The sequence below is a fragment of the Oratosquilla oratoria genome, chromosome 2 (genome assembly GCF_046742065.1).
Source record: "Oratosquilla oratoria isolate Oo_2021 chromosome 2, ASM4674206v1, whole genome shotgun sequence".
NCBI lineage: Eukaryota > Metazoa > Arthropoda > Malacostraca > Stomatopoda > Squillidae > Oratosquilla > Oratosquilla oratoria.
Window position 1 is genome coordinate 78,451,442 of NC_134778.1, and position 26,413 is coordinate 78,477,854.

The 26,413-nt window shown below is 40.3% G+C and overlaps 1 protein-coding gene across 1 annotated transcript in view; it reads right to left on the reverse strand.

Moving 5' to 3' along the window:
- Nucleotides 1-225: 225 nt before the first annotated feature.
- The window catches only part of LOC143040474 (DNA replication ATP-dependent helicase/nuclease DNA2-like), a 33,229-nt gene continuing 7,041 nt past the window's right edge, over nt 226-26,413 (reverse strand). Inside the window, exons 7-23 of the mRNA XM_076211570.1 lie at nt 26,072-26,208; nt 20,656-20,786; nt 19,601-19,721; nt 19,237-19,398; nt 18,184-18,293; nt 14,237-14,381; nt 12,025-12,128; nt 11,743-11,895; nt 10,188-10,339; nt 9,611-9,723; nt 9,377-9,505; nt 7,437-7,526; nt 6,574-6,677; nt 5,533-5,719; nt 5,250-5,420; nt 4,948-5,127; nt 226-4,671 (exon numbers count right to left, since the gene is read on the reverse strand). Of these exons, the coding sequence (XP_076067685.1) occupies nt 4,471-4,671; nt 4,948-5,127; nt 5,250-5,420; nt 5,533-5,719; nt 6,574-6,677; nt 7,437-7,526; nt 9,377-9,505; nt 9,611-9,723; nt 10,188-10,339; nt 11,743-11,895; nt 12,025-12,128; nt 14,237-14,381; nt 18,184-18,293; nt 19,237-19,398; nt 19,601-19,721; nt 20,656-20,786; nt 26,072-26,208 (2,390 nt within the window). The 3' untranslated portion in view covers nt 226-4,470. The remainder of the gene's footprint in view (nt 4,672-4,947; nt 5,128-5,249; nt 5,421-5,532; nt 5,720-6,573; nt 6,678-7,436; nt 7,527-9,376; nt 9,506-9,610; nt 9,724-10,187; nt 10,340-11,742; nt 11,896-12,024; nt 12,129-14,236; nt 14,382-18,183; nt 18,294-19,236; nt 19,399-19,600; nt 19,722-20,655; nt 20,787-26,071; nt 26,209-26,413) is intronic.

A 26,413-nucleotide genomic window follows, 5' to 3' on the forward strand; every position in this document is an offset into this window, starting at 1 on the left:
TGACATTGATCTCGATTTCTAGATAGTGGCCTTGCTGTGGATGTGCTGTGTCTTGCTGCACTGCTTCTGACCCATGGCAGTGGGCAAGATACAGGGATCACCCTTCATCCAGGATGTGCCAAGACAAGAGGGAGGGAAGGGGGTGGATGGGAGTGGAGTATGTTGGGGATGGAATGGGTAGAAATGGTTTTTATACCTTCGTTTTTTGGCTACCTCCATTGTAAGGGGGAAAAAAAGCCTTTGGTATATGTATGTATATTTTCTTATTTTATACTTTATGAATTACATTTTTATATCAGTAAATAGAATCAATCAATCACTGCATTGAGTTTCACTAAGTAGAAAATCCAGTCACAAAGTGGCTGGCAACAGTCCTCAGAAGCTATCTGGAAAGAAACTTTGAACTGTTGTTGTTGTCGTTCCCTAGACTGTCTGTCCGAGCAGTCCCGTCTCCCCAAGGAATGCCATAGCTGAAACTGGGTTTTCCCACAAATCCTTTATAGAGCGTATGTTGTGTTGTTTGCGTGCATGATTGTGTATAATGCAGTCTTCCATTATGTGTTGTATGGTATGGGGTGAAGTGTTACATCCTGGACAGCTGTTCACAACGCGGTCATCCAGCCTCTTCTGGTAGCTTAGAAGTGCTGGGTGGTGACCGCACCGCAGTCTGGCCAAGTGGACTCTGTCCTTTCGTGGGAGAGAGGATTCAGAAGGGTGGATATCAGGGGGTCTGGCATGCAGCAGTGTGTTGTCTTTCAGTGTGTTAATGGAGTGGTGAGTGATATGATTATGAATATGTTTCCGGAGGCTGGTATTTGGTGGTTGTGGAGGAAGAGAGGAGAGTATCTGTGCGTGATAAAGGTCTTTGGGTGTTGTTTTAATGTTTCTTGGTGTGTGTGGGTGTTCTGCTATGTAGTGTAGCAGGTGTAATGTGTTTGTGGTGGCTGCGGCAAGTGTTTGTGTGCCTCTCATGTCGAGGTGGTCCTTGACTTTGAGGACTTTTGTTTCATGGTGTAAATGGTCTGTAGGTGTTGTATTTGTGCAGCCTGTAATTGTTTATAGGGCTTTGTTTTGTATGATTTGAAGGGTGTTGTGGTGTGTCTCACTGAGATTAGGAGCCCATGCAGGACTTGCATAATTCAACACTGAGCGTATGCATTGTTTGTATATTGTTATATTAGTTTCTTTGTTTTGTCCAAATGTTGTTCCAGTGATTGACTTAAGTGCGTTAAGTCTGGGTGTGCATTTGTTTTTTATGTTTGTGATGTGTTGTTTGAAAGACATGGATGTATCGTATGTTACACCAAGAATTTTTGGTGTGTTTATGTGTGGTATCAGAGTGTTGTTGATATAGAGATGAGGTATGTATTTGTGTTCTTTTGCCCAGTGGGTGAGAAGTGTTGCTGTAGATTTGGTTGGAGCTATTTTGAGTCTGTTTGTGATGAACCATGTGTTGAGTGTGTTGTATCAGCATGGGACTGTTCCCGTGACACCAATTGAAAGTCATAGGGAGTAACTTAGAAAATATATGCTTACTGCTGGCTTGAGTAATGCATACATCACTAGTCACTTTATCAAGTCTTGATAGCAGTTTTCTTCTGCTGCTAATGGTACAACTAGTCTTCACATTTATTGATATAAGTGTAAGAAAAACATTGTTTTCAGTCACACTATTCCTGTTCTGTATCAGCAGCTCTTCTGTTTACATCATTGTTTGCCAACATTTACTCAGTTTTTCCTTAATTAGAACTATCACATCATTTATGAAGAAATATTCCTTCGCCAACAGTACACATACAAAGTATGAACTGTTCTTAATGCAGATGTTTTAATAGTTCCAGATGATTGTGTTCAATTTCTTCTGTTCTTCTCTAAGGACAATATTTTACTTTTTTCTTAAGATATATCTATATACCAAGGGATTTTTCCCCTTAAAAAGGGAGTTAGCCAGGTCTAAAGGCACACAGTCAAATATATATATATATATATGCTAATAAGAACACGGGTACGTGTGTTCACTTATGCAAAGTAGACCACTTGGAAAAAGAAACTAACGAAGCAGAGCGCTTTTGTATATTACATCTTCAGTGCAACAAGTACATATATATATATATATATATATGGGCAGCTTGTTGGCCAAACAGCTTAGGGTGTTGTTACTTGTGGCAAAGGCAGTTCGGACCCTGCCACTGGCAAAGTTGAACCAAGGGCATGGTTTATTAAATTCCATGCTACAAAGTCCTCCACAAGGGCTACCATCATAGCCTTCTAACGGGGGGGAATTTGTGATGTTAAACCATATGAAGATATACAGCTAAAAATATGGCAGGGGTACTCAGCAAGAAAAGTTCCTGTTTCTCAATGGCTAGAAGGAAGGCAACTGCAACACTTCCAGCAAGTCTGATTTCACATTTAAATTGAAAAATCACAAGGCCACTTTTTTATTTCCTTTCTAGCCCCCACTACAAAAACTTATTTCATACAAAAGATGTCTTTCCTTCCCTAACCTATCTCCCTTGTTGCAATTGTTCCTGGATTCTGGTGTTGTGTGTTACTGCAAAGTGAGAGGCTAAATATATGAAAACTGATACTGCCATAATTTATATTTTTTCAATGTTTAAAAAATATCTTAAACATGTTCCCATAAAACTGGGATAAATATGTATGCCTAGAACACCAACATTCTTCTATCTATATACCAAGGTCTCTTCCCCCTTATAAGCGAGGTAGCCAAACATACTATAATACAAGAGACAGAAAGGGAGAGATCTTAAATTTGCAAAGTTCAGACCACACGGGGAAGAGAAAGTTCTGATATATGACTTAATATCTTTTTATCCTTTTCATTAATTAACAGCTGCTGAGGCCCGTGATGGATGAGTTTACCTCTATGCAACTGTAATTGACCCAAACAGCATAACAGATGACTGGCGACCCTCCATCTACAAGATGCAGAGATGAGGCGTGGTGGTACATGATGGTCTTTAACCATGGGAGTCTATTTAGATTCAGCCACCTTATATTTTTTGGGACTATTGACACACACCTATGAACTAGTTATGCATCATTCTTTTATGAAAGGAAATAACTCTTTACTCAAAATGGAATGTTGATCATTATCCTTCCTTCCTGCTGCTTCCCTTTAATCTCTCCTTAACCACTTCTATAACTTCACCTCTTCAGTGTGATATTGTCTCAAAGGATAGAAACACTGGTTATATACAATGAAGTAAAATGTAATTTCATGAATAACATTTCAAATAATATTTGTTATATGACAAATATCATTATTTGAGATGTTACTCAGGATGATGTTTTGGTTTAACATTGCACTCTCCCTACCAGGAGGGTAGGATGGTGCCTCTTACAGAGGTCTTTGTAGCGTGGAATTTAATAAACCATGCCCTTGGTTCAACTCATTGTAGCAGGGTTCAAGCTGCCATCACCTTGAACTGCACCTTTTTGAGGGGAGTGATAGTCAAAATTTACTTCATTGTATATAATCAGTGTTTCTATCCATCATCCAGGAGGTGCTAAGATAAGAAGGAGGGTGTTGTGTATTTAGGGATGGAATGGGTGGGAATGATATGCCTTTTTCTTTTTGGCTACCTCCCTTGTAAGGGGGAAAAAGCCTTGGTATATGTATGTATGTTCTATCCTTTGGGACAATATCACACTGAAGAGGTGAAGTTATAGAGGGAAGTAAGGGTGATAGATGGGAGTGGAATGGGAGGGAGCTTTTGACTTAGCTGCCTCACTTATATGAGGGAAGAAGCCCTTGGTAGAACATTTCAAATGTAATTTCTACCTTAAGGTAAAGTTTTTCAGCTTTTACTTGATAAACATATGCAATGGCATCATTCCCCATTATAAATGGGGGTGACTCAGTCAAAGCATACTTTTGCCTTGATTCCTCATTTGAGAAAAATACAATAAAACAGGGTCCCTAGTCCCCTTGCTCTGCCCTACTTAATAATTTTTTTATGACAAGCAGGGGAATAAAGTAGCAACCTTCTTGCCCATTGATATAAAATACAAATATCACAATGCACCATCACCATATGATTAACTTCCAAAGAGAATCTAAAGATGATTTGATCTATAATAAAACTTTCTAAGTATAAGTTAAATCACAATCAAGTAAATTGTTACGACATCTATAGGGGAAGCTTTGATAGAGGCTTTGATAGACTTGTCACAAGTCTAGGCAATAAGCCCAATCACAGTTTGACACTCAGTTGAGGCAGTACTCCTTATCAAAGTTTGGTCCCAATAAAAGCAGGTACCCATGAATAGATGACCTGCCTTTCTCCTGATCCTTATACCAACCATAAAAAATATTACAACTATTCATTCAAAATTTATATACAATCAATCAATCTACTGCCCTGTTCCTCTATTGCAAGACATTCTTCACATGCACTTACACACACATAAATGGAAACACACTTGGTGTTTATTAAAAATACTTCAGGATTCATTGGACCACATGAAATCTTGCATTCCTTCTTTCAGCACTAGCTTTTGATTTGGTTGTAAAATATCTACGAGTTGTTTAAAAGGTGTGTATAATGACTGAAGGTTTTTGGCATCTCCAACAAAGAGAAGTTTGAACTTTGCACGAGTGATGGCGACATTTAGTCGACGAGCATCCTGTAGTATCTCACCAGCCTGAAAAATTGTAAATGTAAATTTTAATGTAATCAACTTCAAAGAAGACATAGGAGATTATATCACTGTACAACTACCCCAACATTTTCTTCAACACTTGAATAATGAAAGTTAATTAACCAAATACTATCTGCCTTCCCCATTACAAAGGAGGTAGCCAGTCAAAGCATGCACCCACTCTCTTCTTGTATATTATGCAAACACACCAACACATAATGAGAGAAGTTATAACCTTTAGAATACTTGAATCAACTTCTTTATTAGTAAAAAACTTACTTCTTTCACTTGTGTCCCACTTCTCACACATGAATACAAAATTACTTCTTTATCTCGACCTTGATACTGGTCAACAGTATTCACTTCTACATCTTTCCAATCCTGAGTCACTTCACGAAGGAGCTTCACTTGAGCTCTGTATGGAGCAATAACCCCAATGTTGTCCTGCTTCATACCCAACTGGAAAAAAATTAATGAACAATTGAAAGAACAGTAATGTTATTAATTTTTCTGAATTCCATGTTTTTATAAGAAAAAATCATCGTACTCCATTAGTTTCTAACTGGTCAAATAGAAATTACCTTTAGAAGATTTCCAACTAATATTTTGATTATCCGAGTCTCTCCAACATTGTAAATCATCCCTGCTTCTCCTTTATCCTCTTTGGAGCCTCCAGCAGTGTCAAGCAGTAATACTGCCTGATCTGGTTGTAAAGCTGTTCTAACCCAGCCAAGTAAGGTAGCCTCTTCTTCCTAAATAAAATACATGTTGATTTTTGTGCAAAAATATCAATGAACCAATGTTTATTGTACAAGAAGGTAAGGCTCATAGTAAAACTTTTAGCAACAAAAGCACACAACCCACCTGCCATCTGGGTAAAACCAACTGGGCCATCTCAAGTTGTTCTGAAGCACAGACAAGACATCCCTTATATGTGAGGCAATTTGACAAGTACATGATGGCTCCATTCATTCTGTACTGCTTGGTTAATGACACAGTGACCTCTCTGGTGTCAAGACGACTGAAAAGAGATTCCCCCATACCCAGTTTCCTGCAAGCAAATTTAAAAACACGGGTAAGCTACTTCCAGAAACCCAACATATGTATGCTATACTATTCAAAATCATCATTGAAAGCATCTAGACAGCCATACAAGATCTCTTAACTGAATGATTTATGGGCTGAACTATCTGTGGTCAGCTTCCTGCGGTGTGTGGGTCATTAAAATGTACATACATACATATACCAAGGCTTTTTCCCCATTACTAGGGAGGTAGCCAAAAAGGAAAAGGCATAAAATCATTCCCACCCATTCCATCCCTGAAAACACTCCACACCCCTCCACCCTCCCTCCCATCTTAGCACCTCCTAGATGACGGGTCATCCCTGCACCCTGTCCACTGCCCTTGGTCAGAAGCAGTGTCGCAAGACACAGCACATCCACAGCAAGGCCGCTTCATTAAATCGGCGACCCCCCCTCTCCGTCCCCCCCATATAAAGGTGAAATGTAAGACAATAAAAGGACTGCACAAGAAGCATGCAGCTAGAACATCTCCAGCAGCCTGCTATTTGTACTACACAATACATCTACACAAAACCACATTCATTCTTAGATCACAAAACAAGCTCTTTAAGGTGAGTTAGATTCTTAGTGCATTCTGAGTGATAGTGTGGCAGCAGCAATCCTTATTCTGACAGTGTAGTTCTGGGATGTTACTAATTTCTCTTCATGGAACTACCACTTAGGAGTGCTCCACCAGCACTGGTGGCCTTGGCCAGGTTCATTAGGGTGATAGGTTTCATGCAGAAGAAATCCAGGGTAAAGCAATACATATAGAAAGCCCTCGTACAGGAAACAGAAGTGAAGACTGCTCAAAGTGATTTTGGCAAAATTCTTCTTCTTACCTTGCTTGTTTACTCTTAACAACAGGTGGTAACTGTTCAGGATCTCCAACCAGAACAAAGCGATCTGCACAAAAAATTGGCCCAAGAGCTGCACTCTGAAGAACCTGAAAGTATTAAACTTGTCAAGATGTTTTGTATGTAAAATATTTACAATTAAAATAATGCCAAGTCTCTTCTATACACTGCTATGAGTACAATCACTCCTTTATACAACATTTTCTTTGCATTTATATCCAAATACTTACTTCTACTAAAATTTTTCATTCCATCTAGATATTGGCTTGTCTCCTTTATTCCATAAATCACCTCCACATCTACTCCATTTACTGCCATATATAACCCCAAATACTTGACACACTCCACTTCCTTCAGCTCCTCATTTTTCATGTTCACATTAAACCTACCATTACCATGAGTCCTTGTATATCTTGTTATTTTGCCCACATTTTAACTTGATTTTTTCTCTCTCACACATATCTTTTTAAATTCATCAACAGGTTGCTTAAATCTCTCAGCATTATGTCTCTTCCATACTAATGCCCACTTACATTTCTATTCTGATTGTTGCCACACTAGTTTAGTTCTTTAGTTCCATAATTCCCCATTCTACAGAAAAGGAGTTACATACAGAGATATATCTAAAGGCCTTTTACCATAAGGGAGGTTACCAGAGGAAGCTTCTCATACCAATTAACCTTTTCTTCATAACATCTTGGGTGATATCCAACATCTTTTGAACAAAAATGTCTAGTAATGGAACTGAAATCCCATATAATCATCATGTAGCATATACCAAAGTTATGACACTGAACAGGCAAACAGAGCAGTTTTATCTAATAGACAAATATGAATATGTTGCTTACCTGTGAAGCTTCATCAATAATACAGTAATCAAAACGGCGTCGTTTGAAGATAACATGGTTGATTCCTAAACAAGTTGTGGCCACAATTTCCTGAAATATTTCATGACTTATCAATTTATTCTAATGTATACATAAACAACAAGGGATTGGGGTGAGTGGAGAACGGTTGTGTATGGATGATGTTTTGATGCAGCCTGAAGGGATTTCTCCCCATCTTCTATAATAGCCACATGAGGGGATGGAGGGGGGGGGGGGGGTTGTCACTGTGTGAATGAAGCAAGCTTGATGTGGATGGTCTTGCTGCATTGCTTCAGACCCAGAGCACTGGGCAGGAGCCAGAGATGAACCTCTATTCTTGAGGAGCTAAGATCAGAGGGAAACAAGGGTGGTGGATGGAACTGGGTGCATTCCTTTGACAAGTTAATGGCAGAGATGTGTCTAGGGAGTTGATGATAGCAAAGACAGTGTTTACAAAGAAAGTCAAGCATAAGTACACTTGGGGGAGGCTGGTGGATGGAAGGATGGTAGATAAGGCATTCATGGACTATATAGTAGTGAATACATACATATACCAAAGGCTTTTTTCCCCCTTACATGGGGGGGGGGGGTTAGCCAAAAAGAAAAAGGCATAGAAACCACTCCCACCCATTCCATCCCCTACATATTCCACTCCCCTCCCTCCCTCTCATCTTGGCAACTCTTGGATTATGGGTCATCCCTGCATCCTGTTCACTGCCCTGGGTCAGAAGCAGTGTCGCAAGACACAACACATCCACAGCAAGGCCACTTCATTAATTCAGCGACCTCCTCTCTCCATCCCCTCATGCAGAAAAGGAGATGGGGAGAAATCCCTTTGGAGGAAGTGGATAGTTTTAGATACTTGGGTATGAATGTGGCAGGAAAGGGAGGAGTGAGGGTGGAGGTAGAATGTAGATTGAGAGAAGCAAGTAAATGCCTAATTAAAAAGTGTAATGAGGGGATTGTATGAAGGAGTGATTGTTCCAACAGCACTGTACGGGGCAGAAACATGGATCATAAGAGAGGAAGAGTTTAAATGTGTCAGAGATGAAATGCCTGAGAAGTATGGTAGGGGTTACTAGGCTGGATAGAGTGAGAAAGAGGATGTGAGGAGGAGAACGGGGATGGAAAGGGAGTTGGGAGATAGGGTTGATGAAAGAATATTGGGATAGTTTGGACACATGGAAAGAATGAGTGAAGAAAGATTGGTGAAAATGGTGTGGAAGGCAGAGGTGGAAGGAGTGAACATGAGGGGGTGACCAAGGATGAGATGGATGGATAGGGTAAAAGGGGCATTGGGAAAGAGGGGGATGTCTGTTGAGGAAGGAAGGGAGAAGACAGAAGATAGGGGTGAGTGGAGAATGGTTATGTATGGATGATGCTGTGATGCATGGAAGGGAGTGGGTGGGGGATGGGGGGAGGGAGTATGTGTGAATGATATTTTGACACAGCCCAAAGGGATTTCTCCCCGTCTTCTCTTTTTCTGCATGAGGGGACGGAGAAGGAGGTTGCCGATTAAATAAAACGGACTTACTGTGGATGTGCTGTGTCTTGCCACATTGCTTCTGACCCAAGCCAGTGGGAGAGATGAAGAGATGTCCCATAATCAAGGAGGAGCCAAATTAAGAGGGAGGAAGGGGGGGTGAATGGGAGTGGAGTATGTGGGGATAGAATGGGTGGGAGTGGATTTTATGCCTTTGTTTTTGGCTACTTCCCTTGTAAGGGGGAAAAAGCCATTGGTATGTGTATGTATATATATAGACGGGCTCCTATATACCAAAAGGCTTCTTTCCCTTTTTAAGGAAAGTAGCCAGTTAACAAATGTGTATGTGCATGCATGTATGTACATATACATACATGCATTACGACAATACATGTTCCTTGCATTATGTATAATCTAATAAAGAATTACTTTAAAGTACCTGAGAGTTGTAGAACTTCGTCAAATCAGCCACAGACTTGTATTTGTTGGCCAAGATTTGATCTGCATAAGGTAAAATCTGGGGATGTATCCGTGAAGCTTTTCCTAAGCGCAATATCGGTACATGGTCCTGCATGGTAAAAATTAATTACTAACATACAATGCCATTCACTGCATTAAGAATCACATTTTTCACCAATGTCATAAACTATTTTGCAAACTATAAACCTTTTACCTTTAATTTAAGAAGAATATTGTCTACAGCAGAATGAGTATAACTTGTCAGAAGTACACTATGCCCCATGGAGGCCAACAGTCTTACCAAGGCCACGATAGTACAGGTCTTACCTTGGGAGAGGAAAAAGATAAAATCTGAATATTCTGGTTGATACAAAACAAAGTTTCAGTAAATTCTTAAAAATTGGCAGTAACTGTTTTCATCCCAAAACAATATTCTTAAAACACCCAGTAATTCCCTAATATGGAAAGATTTACCCCCTAGGCCTCACAGACACACATATGATCTTCACACTTTGCACAAAGAACATCACAGTCAAAGCAAAGAATTTTTTTCCCCTGTAGCCTTGTATATTTTTGTTGCATTGCCTTTAACCCAAACAGTCTGAAGGGATTTCTTCTTGTCTGCTCTGTAAATTCTTGAGTAGATGAGGGAGGAGGGTTGCCATGTAATGATGAGGTAAGAGTAAACCAGCTTTAGCTTTTGAATCTGACTGTAGAGGTGCTGTCTTACTGCACTGCTTCTGATCCATGCAGTGAGCAGGGGTCAGCAATGACCATTCATCCACAATTACCTGTGCCTGGATATCCTTTCAGCAATATGTAGTTCTTGGCCATTAGTGTCCTTAGAATAAACCTCTGCTGTTCCTTATTGAGAGGCTTAAGAATGGTTCTACCTTTCTCTACAACATCTCTCCTCATACCAGGAAGAAACTCAGCAGAACATCTGAAAAAATATTACCACTCCTTAAGTATTCAATATTATTCAAATACATCATACATACATATATATCAAAAGGTCTTTTCCCTCTTATGAATGTGACAGCTGAATCAAAGCATACATCCATCTCACAGTTGTCCAAAATCCTTTAACTCTCCCTTCCATCATAGTGCTTCATGGGTTATTTTAATTTCTATTCTTATCCTAAAAGAGTATAATCTATGATAATTGGTGAAATAGATTTTAATATATTTCAAAACATAAAAATTTATATACTCTAAAGGCCTTTTTCCCATTATATGAAGTGGGGGGGGATGAAAACACACACCAACTTCATATACATTAAAACTCAGCAATCCATCTTAGCACTACACGGATGAGTGGTCAATTGTGTCTCCTGCCACATTACTCAGGTCAAAGACAATGCAGTGAGGCATAGTACTTCCACAATAGGACTGGTTTACCCCCACCACTTCATTATTTGGTGACATTTTTCTCCTCTTCATCAACTCAAAATGTTTTACAGAGTAGATGAGACATCTTTTGGGTTGCATTATCACCTTATCCATCCACAATCTCCATTCATTCACTCCCATCTCTTACATCTTCTCTTTCCTGCTCCACAGATAATACTTGTGCATCCAAGACCCATTTCATCCCATTCAAGATCTTCAAGTTCACTCCATTCACTTCTGCTTTCCACACTCCTGTTCCTAATGTTTTCTCATTCATTCATTCTTTCCATCTGCCCAAACCATCTCAGCTCTTTTTGATCTAGCTTATCTGACCATTCTTTCCATCCCTAACTTCTTTATTTCTCACTCTATATGTTCTTGTAACACTCATCATATTTCTTTTCTTTTCTGCTGCTCTTAGATTCTAAGTCTCTGCTCTATACACCTTGGTCTCTTAATCCCACACTTGCAAACTGCCACTTGTGCAGACATTTGGGTCCAGAACATAAACCCACTTTGGGAATTGGTGGTGTTTTAAGTCCTGAGCCAATTCCCAAAGTGGGTTTATGTCCTTGGCCTTAATGTCTGCACAAGTGGCGGTTGGCAAGTGTGGGATTAAGAGACCGAGGCGTGCAGTGGCATGGGTACAATCATTCCTTTATATAACTTTCCCTTGGTATTTCTCCCCCAAATACCCATTTCTAAAAAACAATTTTATTGCACCAGGAGGTGCTAAGATAGGAGGGAGGGAGGAGGGTGGAAGGGAGTGGAATATATGGGAAATGAAATGGGTGGGAGTGTTTTCTATGCTTTTTTTTTTGGCTATCCCCCGTGTAAGGGGGAAAGAAGCCTTTGGTATATGTACGTATGTAAAAAACACTTTTCATTCCACCCAGACAATCATTTGCCTCCTTTATTCTACAACTTAACACGATAATATAATTATCAACTTACCTTTCTATTATCAATTTCCGCAAAGCTTCCCCTAGTTCTGAATTTTGCATTAAACGAGCAAGATTGACAAAACAGATCGACATATTACTTTCATATTCATATCTGTCTATATTAAGACATCTTCTTTTCAAGGATGGGTAGCTGTATAAATCCCTAAAAAGAAAATTTAGCATAAATGAAAAAATTTCAGCTCTCACAAAGCATGGATATAGATATAGAATATAAAGTCCATTTTTCACAATAAAATTAATACATAAATATATATCACAAAGATAAGCTCACCTATCTAAAACAATTGAAATGCTGGAAAAAGATGGGAAAGAAAGAACAACACCTTGAGCTAGTGCTATTTCACTAGGTGATGATATGACAACACTGTCTCCAACCTATAAAAAACAATCAAATCATATTGTAATGACATTTTGCTACAAGATGGAAGTTTAAGTTTAACATAGTATTCTGGCTGAATATAGACAAAGATAAAATAACAAATAACAAATGAGCTGTTACACTAAAAAGGCAAACATTAGGTAAAAGTGAATGACTTACAAGTACAGCTCCAATCCACCGACTTTTTCCTTGGGCTACCCCTCACACTCATTTTGAAGTATCATATACATCCTTCTAATATGTCTGCTCTAATCCATTCTCATGATATAACCAAACCATGCTAGCAGAACACTTCTCAAACATCTATAACAACCTACTACCAAAATCACACATGACGTTCTTACAAGAACACATTCACATCCAAATAACTAATCAAGCCTTCAAGAAAGACCACCAAACTCAATTCTACAACAACCTCCAGATAAAGTCCTACAGAGAAAACTCCCATACCAAACAAGAATCACACTAGCACAAATGCGCCCTGGACATCCTCCATAATTAAGACAATACCAACACAGAATAGGCCTGGATATACAGTCAGACCTTGCCCAACATGAGTGTTAGGTTCCTTAGCACATCATGTGGGATGAAATTTGTGTTGGGCGAATAACAGGTCTTATGGGAAAAAATAGGTTAGATTCCAAGACTCTCTCCAGACACTGATGCACAACATGATCTGGCAGGCTATTCAAATTGTGTGAGTGTGAATCATGGTCATGTTCAACAAATGCTGGGATATTTTACCTATTTGTGTAAATGTGAAATTTTGTGCACGGTGAAGTCGTGTTGGGTGAGGTCTGATAGTAGACCTAAATTGGTCTAGATGTAACTATCATACAGAAAACACAGAACATTATCATCAATTGGGGGCATATACCAGGGAGCGCATTGCTTCACTTGTATGCCAGCGCAAGTCCCCATGGTCTCTCCGAGCAAGTTCCCATGCAGGCACCCTTCTCATTCCAAGCAACTCTTGACAGACTGACTAAGTACAGGCAACAGCACATCTCTTTTCTAAGTGACTTATGGTCCTGTACGGAGGCTGTTGGTGGATTCTTAGAGGCAATGGGTCTTCAGCAAGAGACATGGGGCAATGTATTGATTGACTGACTGATCATATATGACATTGTTTTCCACTCCTATGTCCTGACTCACTACCACATTTCTCACTCTATCCATTCTTGTACATACATACATACATATACCAAGGCTTTTTCCCCCTTCCAAGGGAGGTAGCCAAAAAGGGAAAGGCATAAAAACACTCCCACCCATTTCATCCCTAAATACACTCCACCCCCCTCCCCCCCTTCCTCTCATCTGAGCACCTCCTGGATGACGGGTCATCCCTGCACCCTGCCCACCGCCCTGGGTCAGAAGCAGTGTCGCAAGACACAGTACATCCACAGCAAGGCCGCTTCATTTAATCGGCGACCCCCCCTCTCCGTCCCCCTTTGCATATAAGGAGAGGACGGGGAGAAATCCCTTCGGGCTGCGTCAAAATTTACTCACACATACTACCCCACCCCCCACCCCCCTGCCCATTCCTCCTCATGCAGTCACAACATCATCCATATACAACCATTCTCCACTCACCTCTGTCTTCCGTCCTCTCCCTTCCTTCCTTCCATTCTTGTAACAAATCATATTTCTCACACTTCACCTCAAAAACATTCACTCTTCCTCTCTGCCTCTCTTATATTCCAAGTATCTGATCTATAAAATACTATTAAATACTCATTCATATAACCTTACATTTGCATTTATCCCTAAATACACCTTTTTTTTTTTTTTTTTTAATTCACAAAGATATTCACTGGTTTCCATTAGTCTACAATTCACTGCCTCATGCAATTCCAAATCTATCCATTCATCTGTATACCATGGGCCCCTTCCCCACCACAAGGGAAGTAGCTAAGTCAAAAGGCAAGTACCTACTCCCATCCACCACCCTTTCCTGCCTCTCATCTTAGCCCCTCAAGGATGATGGGTCATCCCTGTATCCCACCACTGCCCTGGGTCAGAAGCAATGCAGCAAGACACAGCACATCCTCCAGCCTTTTGCCCTTCAAACCATCTACTTCCAACCATCAAACCATACAATTACCTGTAGTCCAATGTTTTGTATACTTTTCTTCTCCCAGCCTTCCAAGGCCAAAAAAGTATGAGAGTACTGGCCAATGGTTAATTCTTTAGCAGAACATACACTGGTGTCTAATCTCATATTGCAAATGCAGTTTCCCTGCTGCTCCCTGTAAATAAGAAATATTTACATTTTCTTTAGAAATACTTAATTTGCCTTTTTTAAAATGTACTTCAATTCAAGGCACAAGGGTGTCATACTGACTGTCTGAACAAGGGAGGTTCAGTAATAGTGGCTAGTGAGGTTAGTTAATATTTGTCTAAGGGAAGGTAGAGTGTTGGAGGACTGGAGGAGTGCCAATATAGTTCTGAAAAGGGGACAAATGTGAGTGTAGTAATTTCAGAGGGATCAGTTTGTTGAGTGTAGTTGGGAAAGCTTATGGGAGGGTTTTAATTGCAAGGATTAGGAGAACACAGAGAGTAATTGGTGAGATAAGTGAGAAAGCAAAGAAAGGTAAGAATATTTTTTGGGCCTTTATGGATTTGGGAAAGGCTTATGACAGGGTAGACAGAGAGGCACTGCGGGATATTGCAGATATATGGGATTGGGGGAAAGCTGATATGGGAAGTCATGAGTTTTTATGAGAGTAGTAGAGCCTGTGTTAGACCTGGAAATGAAGAGAGCAAGCAGTGTGAGGTACAGGTGAGGCTGCATCAGGTATGTGTCATGTTGCTATGGCTGTTCAATGTGTACATGGATTGGGTGGTGTGGGACGTAAATGCGAGGGTAATGGGCCAGGGATTGGAGATGGTTAAAGAAAATGGAGAAAAGTAGTAGGTGAGCCAGTTGTTGTTTGCTGATGACACTGTACTTGTGGCAGGGTTAGAGGGGAAATTAAGGTAGTGAAAGAGTTTGGGAAGGTATGCAATAGAAGAAAGTTGAAGGTAAAAGTGGGTCAAAGTAGGTGATGAGATTTACAAGGGGAGAGGCTGGCAGTGAATTGGAAGCAAGTCTAAAGGGCAATAGGCTGGAGGAAGTGGATAGCTTTAAGACTTTGGGGTCAAATGTAGCAGGAAAGGGAGGAGTGGAGGTAAATTGTACATTAAGAGAAGCAAGTAAATGCCTTGGGGGATAAAAAAGTGTCATGAGAAATAGGTATTTGGGAATGGATGCAAAGAGGAGACTATATGAAGGTGTGATTGTGCCGATAGCATTGTATGGGGGCAGTGACTTGGAATTTAAGAGAGGCAGAGAGGAAAAGTTTAAGTGTGTTTAAGATGGAAGGCACTGTGGGAGGTATTGTATATGGGATAGGAGGAAATCTGTTAAGAGCAGTCAAGAGTGTTTACAATAGTAGAGCCTGTGTTAGAATTAGAAATGGAATGAGTGAGAGGTTTGAGGTAAAGGTGGGACTTCAACAGTGATGTGTCATGTCACCATGGCTGTTCAATTTATACATGGATGGGGTGGTGCGAGAGGTAAATGCAAGGGTAATGGGACGGGGAATGGAGATGGTCAAAGAAAATGGAGAAAAATGGAAGATAAGCCAGTTCCTGTTTGCTGACAACACTGCTTGTAGCAGGATCACAGGAGGGATTAAGGAAGTTAGTGACAGTTCAGAAAGGTGTGTGAAAAAAGGAAGTTGAAGATAAATGTGGGTAAAAGTAAGGTGATGAGATGTACAAGGGAGAGGATGGCAGTAAATTGGAAGTGAGTAATAAGGGAGAGAGACTGGAGAAAGTGGATAGCTTCAGATATTTGGGGGGGTTAATGTGGCAGGAAAGGGAGGAGTGGATGTGGAATGTAGATTGAAAGAAGCAAGTAAATGCTTAGGGGGATTAAAAAGAGTAATGAGAAATAGAAATTTGGGAATGGATGCTAAGAGGAGATTGTATGAAGGGGTGATTGTGATGACAGCACTGTATGGGGCAGAAACATGGAACAAAAGAGAGGAAGGGAGGTGGAGTTTAAATGTGTTTAAGATGAAATGACTGAGAAGTATGGTAGAGGTTACTAGACTGGATAGAGTGAGAAACAAAGAGGTGAGGAGGAGAGTGGAGTTAAGAGATAGGGTTGATAAAAGAGTATTGGGATGGTCTGGACACATGGAAAGAATGAGTGAAGAAAGATTAGTAAGTGTGGAAGGCAGTGGTGGATAGAGTGAACATGAGGGGGTGACCAAGGATGAGATGGATGGATGGATGGGGTAAAAGGGGCATTGTGAATGAGGGGGATGTCTGTTGAGGAAGGAAGGTAAAAGGCAGACGATAGGGGTGAGTCGAGAATGGTTGTGTATGGATGATTCTATGATGCATGGAAGGGAATGGATGGGGGAGGGGGGTTAGGGAATAGGGTGTTAACATTTTGACAAAACCCGAAGAGATTTCTCCCAATCTTCTCTTTTTCTACATGAGGGGACAAAGGGGCGAGGGGGGTTGCCAATTAAATGAAGCAGCCTTGCTGTGGATGTGCTGTGACTTGCTGCATTGCTTCTGACCCAGAGCAGTGGGCGAGATGCAGGGATGACCTCCAGGAGGAGCCAAGATGAGAGTGAGGGAGGGGTGGTGAATGGGAGTGGAGTATGTAGGGATGAAATGGGTGGGAGTGGATTTATGCCTTTGACTTTTGCTATTTCCTTTGTAAGGGGGAAAAAGCCCTTGGTATATGTATGTATGAGATGAAATGTCTGAGAAGCATGGTAGGGGTTGCAAGGTTGGACAGAGTGAGAAACAAGGAGGTGAGGAGGAGAGCTGGGGCAAAAAAGGAGATGGGAGATAAAAAAGATGAAAGAGTATTGGGATGGTTTGGACACATGGAAAGAGTGAGTGAAGAAAGATTAGTAAAACAGGTGTGGAAGGCAGAGGTGGATGGAGTGAACTTGAGGGGATGACTGAGGATGAGATGGATGGATGGGGTGAAAGGGGTGTTGGGCAAGAAGTGAATGTTTGTTGAACAGGGAAGGGAGAAGGTAGGAGATAGGGGTAAGTGGAGAATGGCTGTGTATAGACGATACTGTGATGCAAGGAAGAGATGGAGGGTAGGGGGTGCTTATGAGTGAATGATATTTTGACACAGCCTGAAAGGATTTCTCCCTATCTGATTTTCTGTATGAGGGGATGGGGGCATTGCTGATTAAATGAACCCGCCTTGCTATGGATGTGCTGATTCTTGCTGCATTGCTTCTGACCAAGGACTGTGGATGGGATATAGGAAGGATCTGTCATCCATGAGGAGCTAAGAAGAAAGGGAATGGGTGGGAGTGGGTACATGTGTTTTGACTTGGCTACCTCCCTTGTATGAGGGAAAAAGTCCATGGTAAATAGATAGATTTTTCTGATTTGAATGTGTGTAGGATTGCTGTGAGGTAGGAGTATGCTTTGACTTGCCTTGTCCCTTAAAAGGGGAAAAGGCCCTTTGGTATACGTGCGTGTATTTCAACTGTTGTGTATTATGAAAAAGAAACAAGAGTAATATATGAGTGCACCCTACTAATTCCACATAAATTAGACAACAAAACAGTGTGTGCAAACACTATACAAGATTTTAAGAAAAAACTTGATGCTGAGAGATACAAAGACGGGTCACCACGAGCATAGCTCCCTTCCTGTATAATACAACTAGGTAAATACATGCAATGATGAACCATCAAGACCAGACACACCCTGACTATATTTACACATACATGTTTACCAAAGGCCTCCCCTTATAACAAGAGTGGGTAAATGAAAATACACAGCCACATCAAACAGACAATTATTCAACCAATCCTCCCATTTCAAGCATTTTGGGATGAAGGGTCATCTTACACCCACATCACTGCTTGGGCCAGAGATAGTACAGTGTGGCATAGCTTGAAATTTTCACATCCATTTATAAATAAAAGAACTGAGAAAGAAACAGATCCACAAAAAATATATCACTACACTCAGCAGCCCATGCTCCTAAATATTTTAAAAGATAAAATTAAATACCTGGTCGCTTCATCGGCACACCACAGGGCACTTCTTGCCTTGTTGTTAGTGTTTTCGGCAATTTCTAAATGATGAAGCATTGACCACTGCTTGAAATATTCCAAATGACTCTGGGGGACAGAATTTCAAGCTGAGATGAGTTAATCTGTTCTTCTGATTCTCTCTTACAAGAGATCCAGGGCAATGAGAGAGAGAGAGAGAGAGAGAGAGAGAGAGAGAGAGAGAGAGAGAGAGAGAGAGAGAGAGAGAGAGAGAGCGAGAGAGAGAGAGAGATGGGGGAGAGAGAGAGGCAGAGGGAGAGAGAGGGGGAGAGAAAGGGGGAGAGAGAGAGAGAGAGGGGAGGAGAGAAAAAGGGGGAGATAGAGAGAGAGAGAGGAGAGAGACAGAGAGAGGGGAGAGTGAGAGGAGAGAAAGATAGAGAAGAGAGAGACAGAAGAGAAAGAGAGAGGGGGAGAGAAGGAAGGGAGGGAGAGAGAGAGAGGAGAGAGAGAGAGACAGAGAGAGAGAGAGGGGAGAGGGAGAGAGAAAGAGAGAGAGGGGAGAAAGAGAGAGAGAGGGGAGAGAGAAAGAGAGAGAGGGGAGAGAGAGAGAGGGGAGAGAGAAAGAGAGAGGAGAGAGGAGAGAGAGAGTGGAGAGAGAGAGTGGAGAGAGACAGATACAGAGAGAGGGGAGAGTGAGAGGAGAGAGAGAGAGAAACAGAGAGAGAGAGAGAGAGAGAGAGAGATACAGAGAGAGGGGAGAGTGAGAGGAGAGAGAGAGAGAAACAGAGAGAGAGAGGAGAAAGGGGAAGAGATAGAGAGAGAGAGGGGGAGAGAGAGAGAGAGGAAAGGGGGAGGGGAAAGAGAGAGGATAGAGAGAGAGAGGAGAGAGAGAGGGGAGAGAGACAGGAGAAAAAAGAGAAATAGATATAAAGAGTGTAAAAGTGAGAGTAAGTCAAGAGAAATGGGGAGGGAAAGAGAGAGAGAGAAGCAGAGAGATAAATCTAAGTATGTAGGTTACAATTAATTCAATATGTCAGATGATATGAATATACAAAAGTAGTCTCTAACTTACTTGTTGTAGGTGGTCAGTTGTCTCTGGAATAAACTTTGCCATTGCATGTGGAGGCTGTACCAATTCTTGGTTGTTTACGCGTTGATAGAGACAGCAGGTGAGAAGGTGAGGACATTTGCTACATGCACGGGCTTGGTCCATTGGTTCTGGCAATTCCAAAACCTTTAAAACAAACGAGAACTGTAAATATCTTTCTTCCTCCTTTTCTTTTTCACATACAATACATACATATATACATTCATACACACTCCAATTTGTTGGCTCTTGCAATTCTAAAACCTTTAAAACTGTTGAGTAATGACTTTCTTTTTAATTTTTTTTGCAGAAAAGTAAAAATTTCAATAAAATTATATAGATGAATTACATATTTGTCCTCTTCAACAGGATTAACATTGGGTGAGAGAAAGTGCACCAAATCATTTCTCAGCTGAATAAGTCCTCTTTGTTCTTGATCCCTAGCAGGAACCTCTTCCATCGTTCCATCCCTATAAAATAAAAGAAGAAAAATGAGAAAAATATAAACTGAATGTCATATATGTACACATACGTGTATAAAATTGTTTGTTCCCTTTTATAAAAGGTAGCTCACTGGCCTAGCGGGATAGGGTGTTATTACTTGTGGTGAAGGTCGAGGGGATGGTGGTTCGAACCCTGCCACTGGTGAAATTGAACCTGGTTAATTAAATTCCATGCTACAAAGTCCTCTGTAAGGGGCACTGTCATATCCCAATTGGGGGGGGGGGGGCGGCTTTGGTTGATGTTAAACCATATCATTATGGCCTCATCAAGGAACACTCCAAACATTCACCCATCCCACACCCATTTCCCATCCCTTTTGTCTAATCTCCTTGTGGATGAAGGGTCATCCCAGTCCCCTGCAAAATTACGCAGCAGGTCATGACAGTCAAAGTTGGTATGCTCTCACTACTTCATTACATGATGTCCCTGCCCTCTTATCCATTCCTGAAATTACAGAGCAGACAAGAAGAAATCTCTCTGGGATGCATCAATTCCTAATCCATTCATGATCATTCTTCACTCACACCTATCTCTTGCCCTCATTTCCCATATTCCCATGACCTTCTTTACCCTACCCATCCATCTCTTCTTGCCAGTTACCTGAAGGCTGCAGGTCTTCTGCAAGAGAGACCATGGGCAACAGATGGATTGATCTAGCAGCCAATGTGCTACTACTCCATTCACTACTAGCTAGTGATGCAGAAACAGATCCACACTAATAGAACACAGAAAACCCATCATTTCTTCTCAGACAGATCTATAGCATAGCAAAAGGATAGTCCCATCAGTCAAACTCAAGGTAACAGTTGTTACACTAAATGACATGATCTACTGGCTTCCATTTTCAATCTCACATTCAAGGTTTCATTGAAAATTCAACACTGCATTCTGCTATGTTACCTCAAATAAAGAAGAAGACCTGACTTGGGATCTATTCTACGATCTGAAGACATCATTGAGTACAAAATCACTTGGCCTTTATGCTCAGCAGAAAAACTAGGTCGCCCAGTTTTAATTTCAAGAGGCATAACCTGAAAAAAATGAATACACTGTCATCTAAAGAATAGATTTTATGGTACTGTGCTTTTGGAATAGGAATAATATACCAGGCATGTCAACTACTACAACTTAGGCATAAAGACTATAATGAAGTGATACATAATTAAATGTTAGAACAAGATAATACAACATGGCATGTCAACCCTCTGGCATCTATAACTAACTTTTATGGTTTTATTCATATATATATATATATATATATATATATATATATATACAGGTACACCTCACCTTACGTCATTAATTGGTTCCAGGAGACACGACGTAAGTCGAAAAACGACGTAAGTCGAATTTGCTTACAAGTAGGCTAGGTAGGCCTGGTGTAGCCTAGGCTAAACTGCCAATAGCCATTTTTCAGTACTTTATTTTACTTTTGATTGCATTTTTTATTAAACAAGGTTAATAAAAATCTATTTTAAGTTTCCAAACAGAACATTTATTTATCATTTTGTAATAAAGTATAAAAAAGTACCTGTACTTATTCATCAATACGTACAATTTGCTGTACTTTATGAATGCATTGTCAATTACATACGGTGAAACAAAACAAAAAACAAATAAATAAAAACTAGTTTAAGCTTACAATCATTTTGTAATAAGTGAAAAATTGAATAAAGTATTTTTAATTTACCAATGCAGTACATACATTATGTCGATGTTTACGCGTTGCTATTTCGCGGTGCTGTACTCTATGAATGCATTGTCAATAACATACGGTAAAACAAAACAAAAAACAAAGAAATAAAAACTATTTCAAGCTTACATATAATCATATTGTAATAAGTGAAAAACTTTAATGTATTTTCAGTTTACCAAAACAGTAGATACAATATGTTGATGTTTACGTTGTAGACGTAGATGGCTGGGGATTGTCGACATCAACATCAGCTGATTCTCGTCGTTCGACGCGTAAAAACTGGTCAAGAGTGCCTTGAACCATCTTCTTGTTCTTTTCTTCAAGGATTAGATTATAAGGAGCAAAAGCTTCATAACAAGCCCCCATTATCTTGGAAAAGCGTTGAGCATTTGGATCCATATCCTCAAACATAGCAAGACCTTTTTCGATGTGTGCAAATGCTTCCTCCATTTTCTTAATGGTGAAGTGGCGTGGCTCAGATTCATCATCCTCTTCTTCTTCTTTCTTTTGTTGCTCCTGAAGTTCCATCAAATCCTTGTTCGTCAGTAACTCCTTGTCTTTTTCAAATAAATCTGTGAAATCCTCTTCCTCCAAATTCATATCCAGCTCTTTGCTCATTGTAACCAAATCTTTGTTGACAACAACAGTATCGAAGCCCTTAAACTCGTGCACAAATTGCGGGCATAGCTTTTTCCATACACCATTCATAGCAGTGCTCTGAACATCATTCCATGCTGCTGCTACATTCTGTAAAGCTTTATAGCTGTCATATCCCTTCCAAAAGTTGCTAAGTGTGATGGACTCATCCATATCAATTGCAGTTATTGGTTGCCGTAGTGTACGCTTCATATAATAATGCTTGAAGATAGCAATTATTCCCTGATCCATTGGCTGGAGAAGAGACGTAGTGTTTGGGGGGAGGTATATGAAGGTAATTTTGGGCTGAAAATCTATGATGTTTTGTGGGTGGCCAGGAGCATTGTCTAAGATAAGTAAAACTTTAAAAGGAATCCCCTTCTCCTTACAATACTTCTCTACTGCTGGGACAAAATGATTGAAAAACTAATCTTCAAAAATAATAACAGTAACCCAAGCTTTTGAGTTAGCCATCCATATAACAGGGAGAGATGCTTTGGGTATGTTCTTCAGGGCATGGGGGTTGTGTGCATGATAAACAAACAGAGGCTTTAACTTAAAACCTCCTGCACAATTATCTCCCTACATAATGGCCACACTTTCTATTGAGACCTTGTAGCCTGGATCGTTTTCTCCTCCTTGGAAATGAATGAATGGTCTGGCAATTTTTTCCAATAGAATCCAGTTTCGTCTACGTTAAAAAACTTTTTGGGAAGAAACCCGTTTTCTTCGTTGATTTTCTTCAGTGAAGCAGGAAATTCCGCTGCTGCTTGTTCATCAGCTGATGCGATTTCACCTTGTCTTTTAAGGAAGTGATAATTTCTCCTGTTTTTATATCTCATAAACCATCCAGGACTTGCTTTGAAATCTACATCTTTCTCATCTGGATATTTTTCCTTTAGGTCCTCAAACAAAGACAACGCTTTTTCCTGAATGAGCTCTTGACTAAGATTCGCATTCTGACGATTCCTCCTATCAACCCAAATCGAAAGAAGATTTTCCATTTCTTCAAATATCTTACCTCTTTTCTTGTTGATGATCGTGTTCTTCATCAATGGGGCTTCAGATGTGACATGTGTTAAAATCTTGTCTTTATTATGCACAATCGTTGATACAGTTGTCCGACTTACTCCAAAACATTGTGCAATCGATACAACTTTTTCACCATTACAATGACGTTTTATCATCGCCATTTTCTCCTCCAGCGAAATAGCATGACACTTAGCACTTTCACTAGAACTTTTCTTAGGAGGCATGGGGGCAAATATTACAGTTACAAGTGAATGTTAATGAGAAAATTTACAAAACTTCAGTAAACAGATAATAATCCAAAAGAATTGCGGGAGTCGAGACGCCGCTTACGGTAAATACGTATTGGAAGTACCGTTGCGATTTCATGTTCTAGTGGACTAGGCCATACTACTTTATGGTATATATTTTAGCAGTTACTGAATCTTTATATAATTTTACATGCTTTTATTCTTATTTATTGTAACATGAATTGCTTGAAACGCTTGAAACGTTTTTTGGTGTTTATGCGATTCCATTATTGGCTGACCGACGTAAAGTCAAGTAAAACGACAACTTGAATTTTTTTTCCATATTATTTTTGAAAACCGACGTATCTTCGAAAACGACGTAAGTCGAAACGACGTAAGTCGAGGTGTGCCTGTACACACACACACACACACATATATATATCACTCATTATCCCTTTTTCGTTCATTCCTTCATTCATTCTCACTCTTTCTCTCTCAATCTATCATTCATTCTCTCTCTCAATCTCAAACATTACACACACACGCGTGTATATACAGTAAGTCCTCGTTATACGGTACATGTGCGTTCCTGAAAACCTTACCGCAAATTGAAATTACTGTATACCAAACCCATTATAACATGTAATAATAGGATATGGCAGACGTACCTTCTTCCTGCTCTTTCCTCTTCAAAACACGAGCAGATACCGTATCTGTGAATTTTTCATACCATAAATAGAATCGAGGGTAGTAATTACCAAATACTGTAACTGTGAATTTACCGGATAAAGATTTACCATATAAGGAGGAATCATTGTACATACATAGATACATACATGTATATGTATGTGTATATATACACGTGTGTGTGTAATGTGAGAGACAGTGAGACAATGAATGAGATAGAAAGAGTGAGAATGAATGAATGAATGAATGAGAGGGAGAGAGAGAGAAAGAGGAGGGGAGGGAGAGAAACACAAAAATATATATACGCTCAGGTAACTAAACAAGCCCTTCAAGAAAGATGATCAAACTCAATACAACCAACCCCAGAGATAAGCCACCAAAGAATACACCCTCCTATACCTGATAAGAACCAAACTGGCACAACTGCACTCAAGACAACATCCAGTGTTACAGTGGGAATGCAGAATAGGCCTAGCCAAAGATATGATCTACCCCAGATGCAACCAGCACATAGAGGACACATCACTTTTTACTACAATGCCCCACACTAACAATCTCAAGATTTACAATGTATGTATACCAAGGGATTTTTCCCCTTACAAGGGAGGTAGCCAAAGTCAAAGGCATAAATCCATTACCACCCACTTCATCCCCACATACTCCTCTTCCATTCACCACCCCTCCCTCCCTCTCATCTTGGCTCCTCCTGGATGACAGGTCATTCCTGCATCTCACCCACTGCCCTGGGTCAGAAACAATGTAACAAGACACAGCACATCCAGAGCAAGGCTGCCTCATTAAACTGGTGACCCCCCTCTCTGTCCCCTCATGCAGAAAATGAGAAGACAGGGGGAAATCCCTTCAGACTGTCAAAATATCCTTCACATATACTCCCCCATCCCTTATCTCCCACCCATTCCCTTCCATGCATCACAGCATCATCTATACACAACCATTCTCCACTCACCTATCTTGTGTCTTCTCCCTTCCTTCCTCAACAGTTATTCCTCTCTTTCCCAGTGCCCCTTTTACTCCATCCATCCATCTCATCCTTGGTTGCCCCCTCATGTTCACTACTTCTAACTCTGCCTTCCACACTTCTTTTACTAATCTTTCTTCGTTCATTCTTTCCATGTGTCCAAACCATCCCAATACTCTTTCATCAACCCTATCTTCCAACTCCCTTACCACCCCTATTGTCCTCCTCACCTCCTCATTTCTTACTCTATCCAGCCTAGTATCCCCTATCATACTTCTCAGGCACCTCATCTTAAACACATTTAAATTCTTTCTCTCTTATGATCCATGTTTCTTCCCCATACAGTGCTGTCGGCACAATCACTCCTTCATACAATCTCCTCTCAGCATCCATTCCAAAATGTCTTTCTCATTTCACTTTTTAATCCCCCAAGGCAATTACTTGCTTCTCTCAATCTGCCAATTAAATGAAGCAGCCTTGCTGTGGATGTGCTGTGTCCTGCTGCATTGCTTCTGAACCAGGTCAATAGGCAAGATGAAGGGATGACCCATCATCCAGGGGAAGCCAAGATAAGAAGGAGGGAAGGGGGGGTGGTGAATGGGTTGGAGTAGGTGGGGATGGAATGGGTGGGAGTGGAATTATGCCTTTTGACTTAGGCTACCCACCTTGTAAGGAAAGGAAAAAAAAAAAAAAAAAAAAAAGTATAAACACATCGGTATAACGTGTGTATGTGTTGCCTTCCCACTTTTAATGTCTGCACATAAAAATTTATGTTTTCTGTTTTATGACTTTTTTTTATTATGAACCAGTCATCAGATATTCATTTTGTTCAGCTAGTCACACCATATCTTAACCTTATTTGTGAAAACTCTTTAAGAAAAACTGAATGATGAAATGGGGGAGTTTAAAAATTTTCCCAGAAGACTTAACAATTTTTTAAATACTGAGTCCTTGAGACTCGAGAATTTGAAAAACCACTGAGAACATTGGTGCTGGATGATGACCTAAACAGTCTAACCATATGAAAGTTTTTGAAATAAGACCCTGATCTATTCTTACTTTAGACTGACATCCAAGTTTAGCTTCAACTGTGACATCAATCTTGCCCTTCACACCAAATTTTGGAGACCACAAGTTTTCCTCAATGTCCTGAATCTTTTCAATTCTTCCATTCCAAGCTTTTTGAGCAGGTTGAGCTGTTTTTTTAGAAAGAATAAATAAGTAAATACTTACATAACATAAATACAAGAGAGATAGCCAGTCAAAGCATGCATTCGCCCTCAACCCATCCAAAAACCATTTTGCCATTTACCTGGAAGGCACAAGTCTCCCACAAAAGAGACCCAAGGCAATGGATTGACTGACTGATCTCCGTTGCAACAGCCCTACCATTCTCCTCTC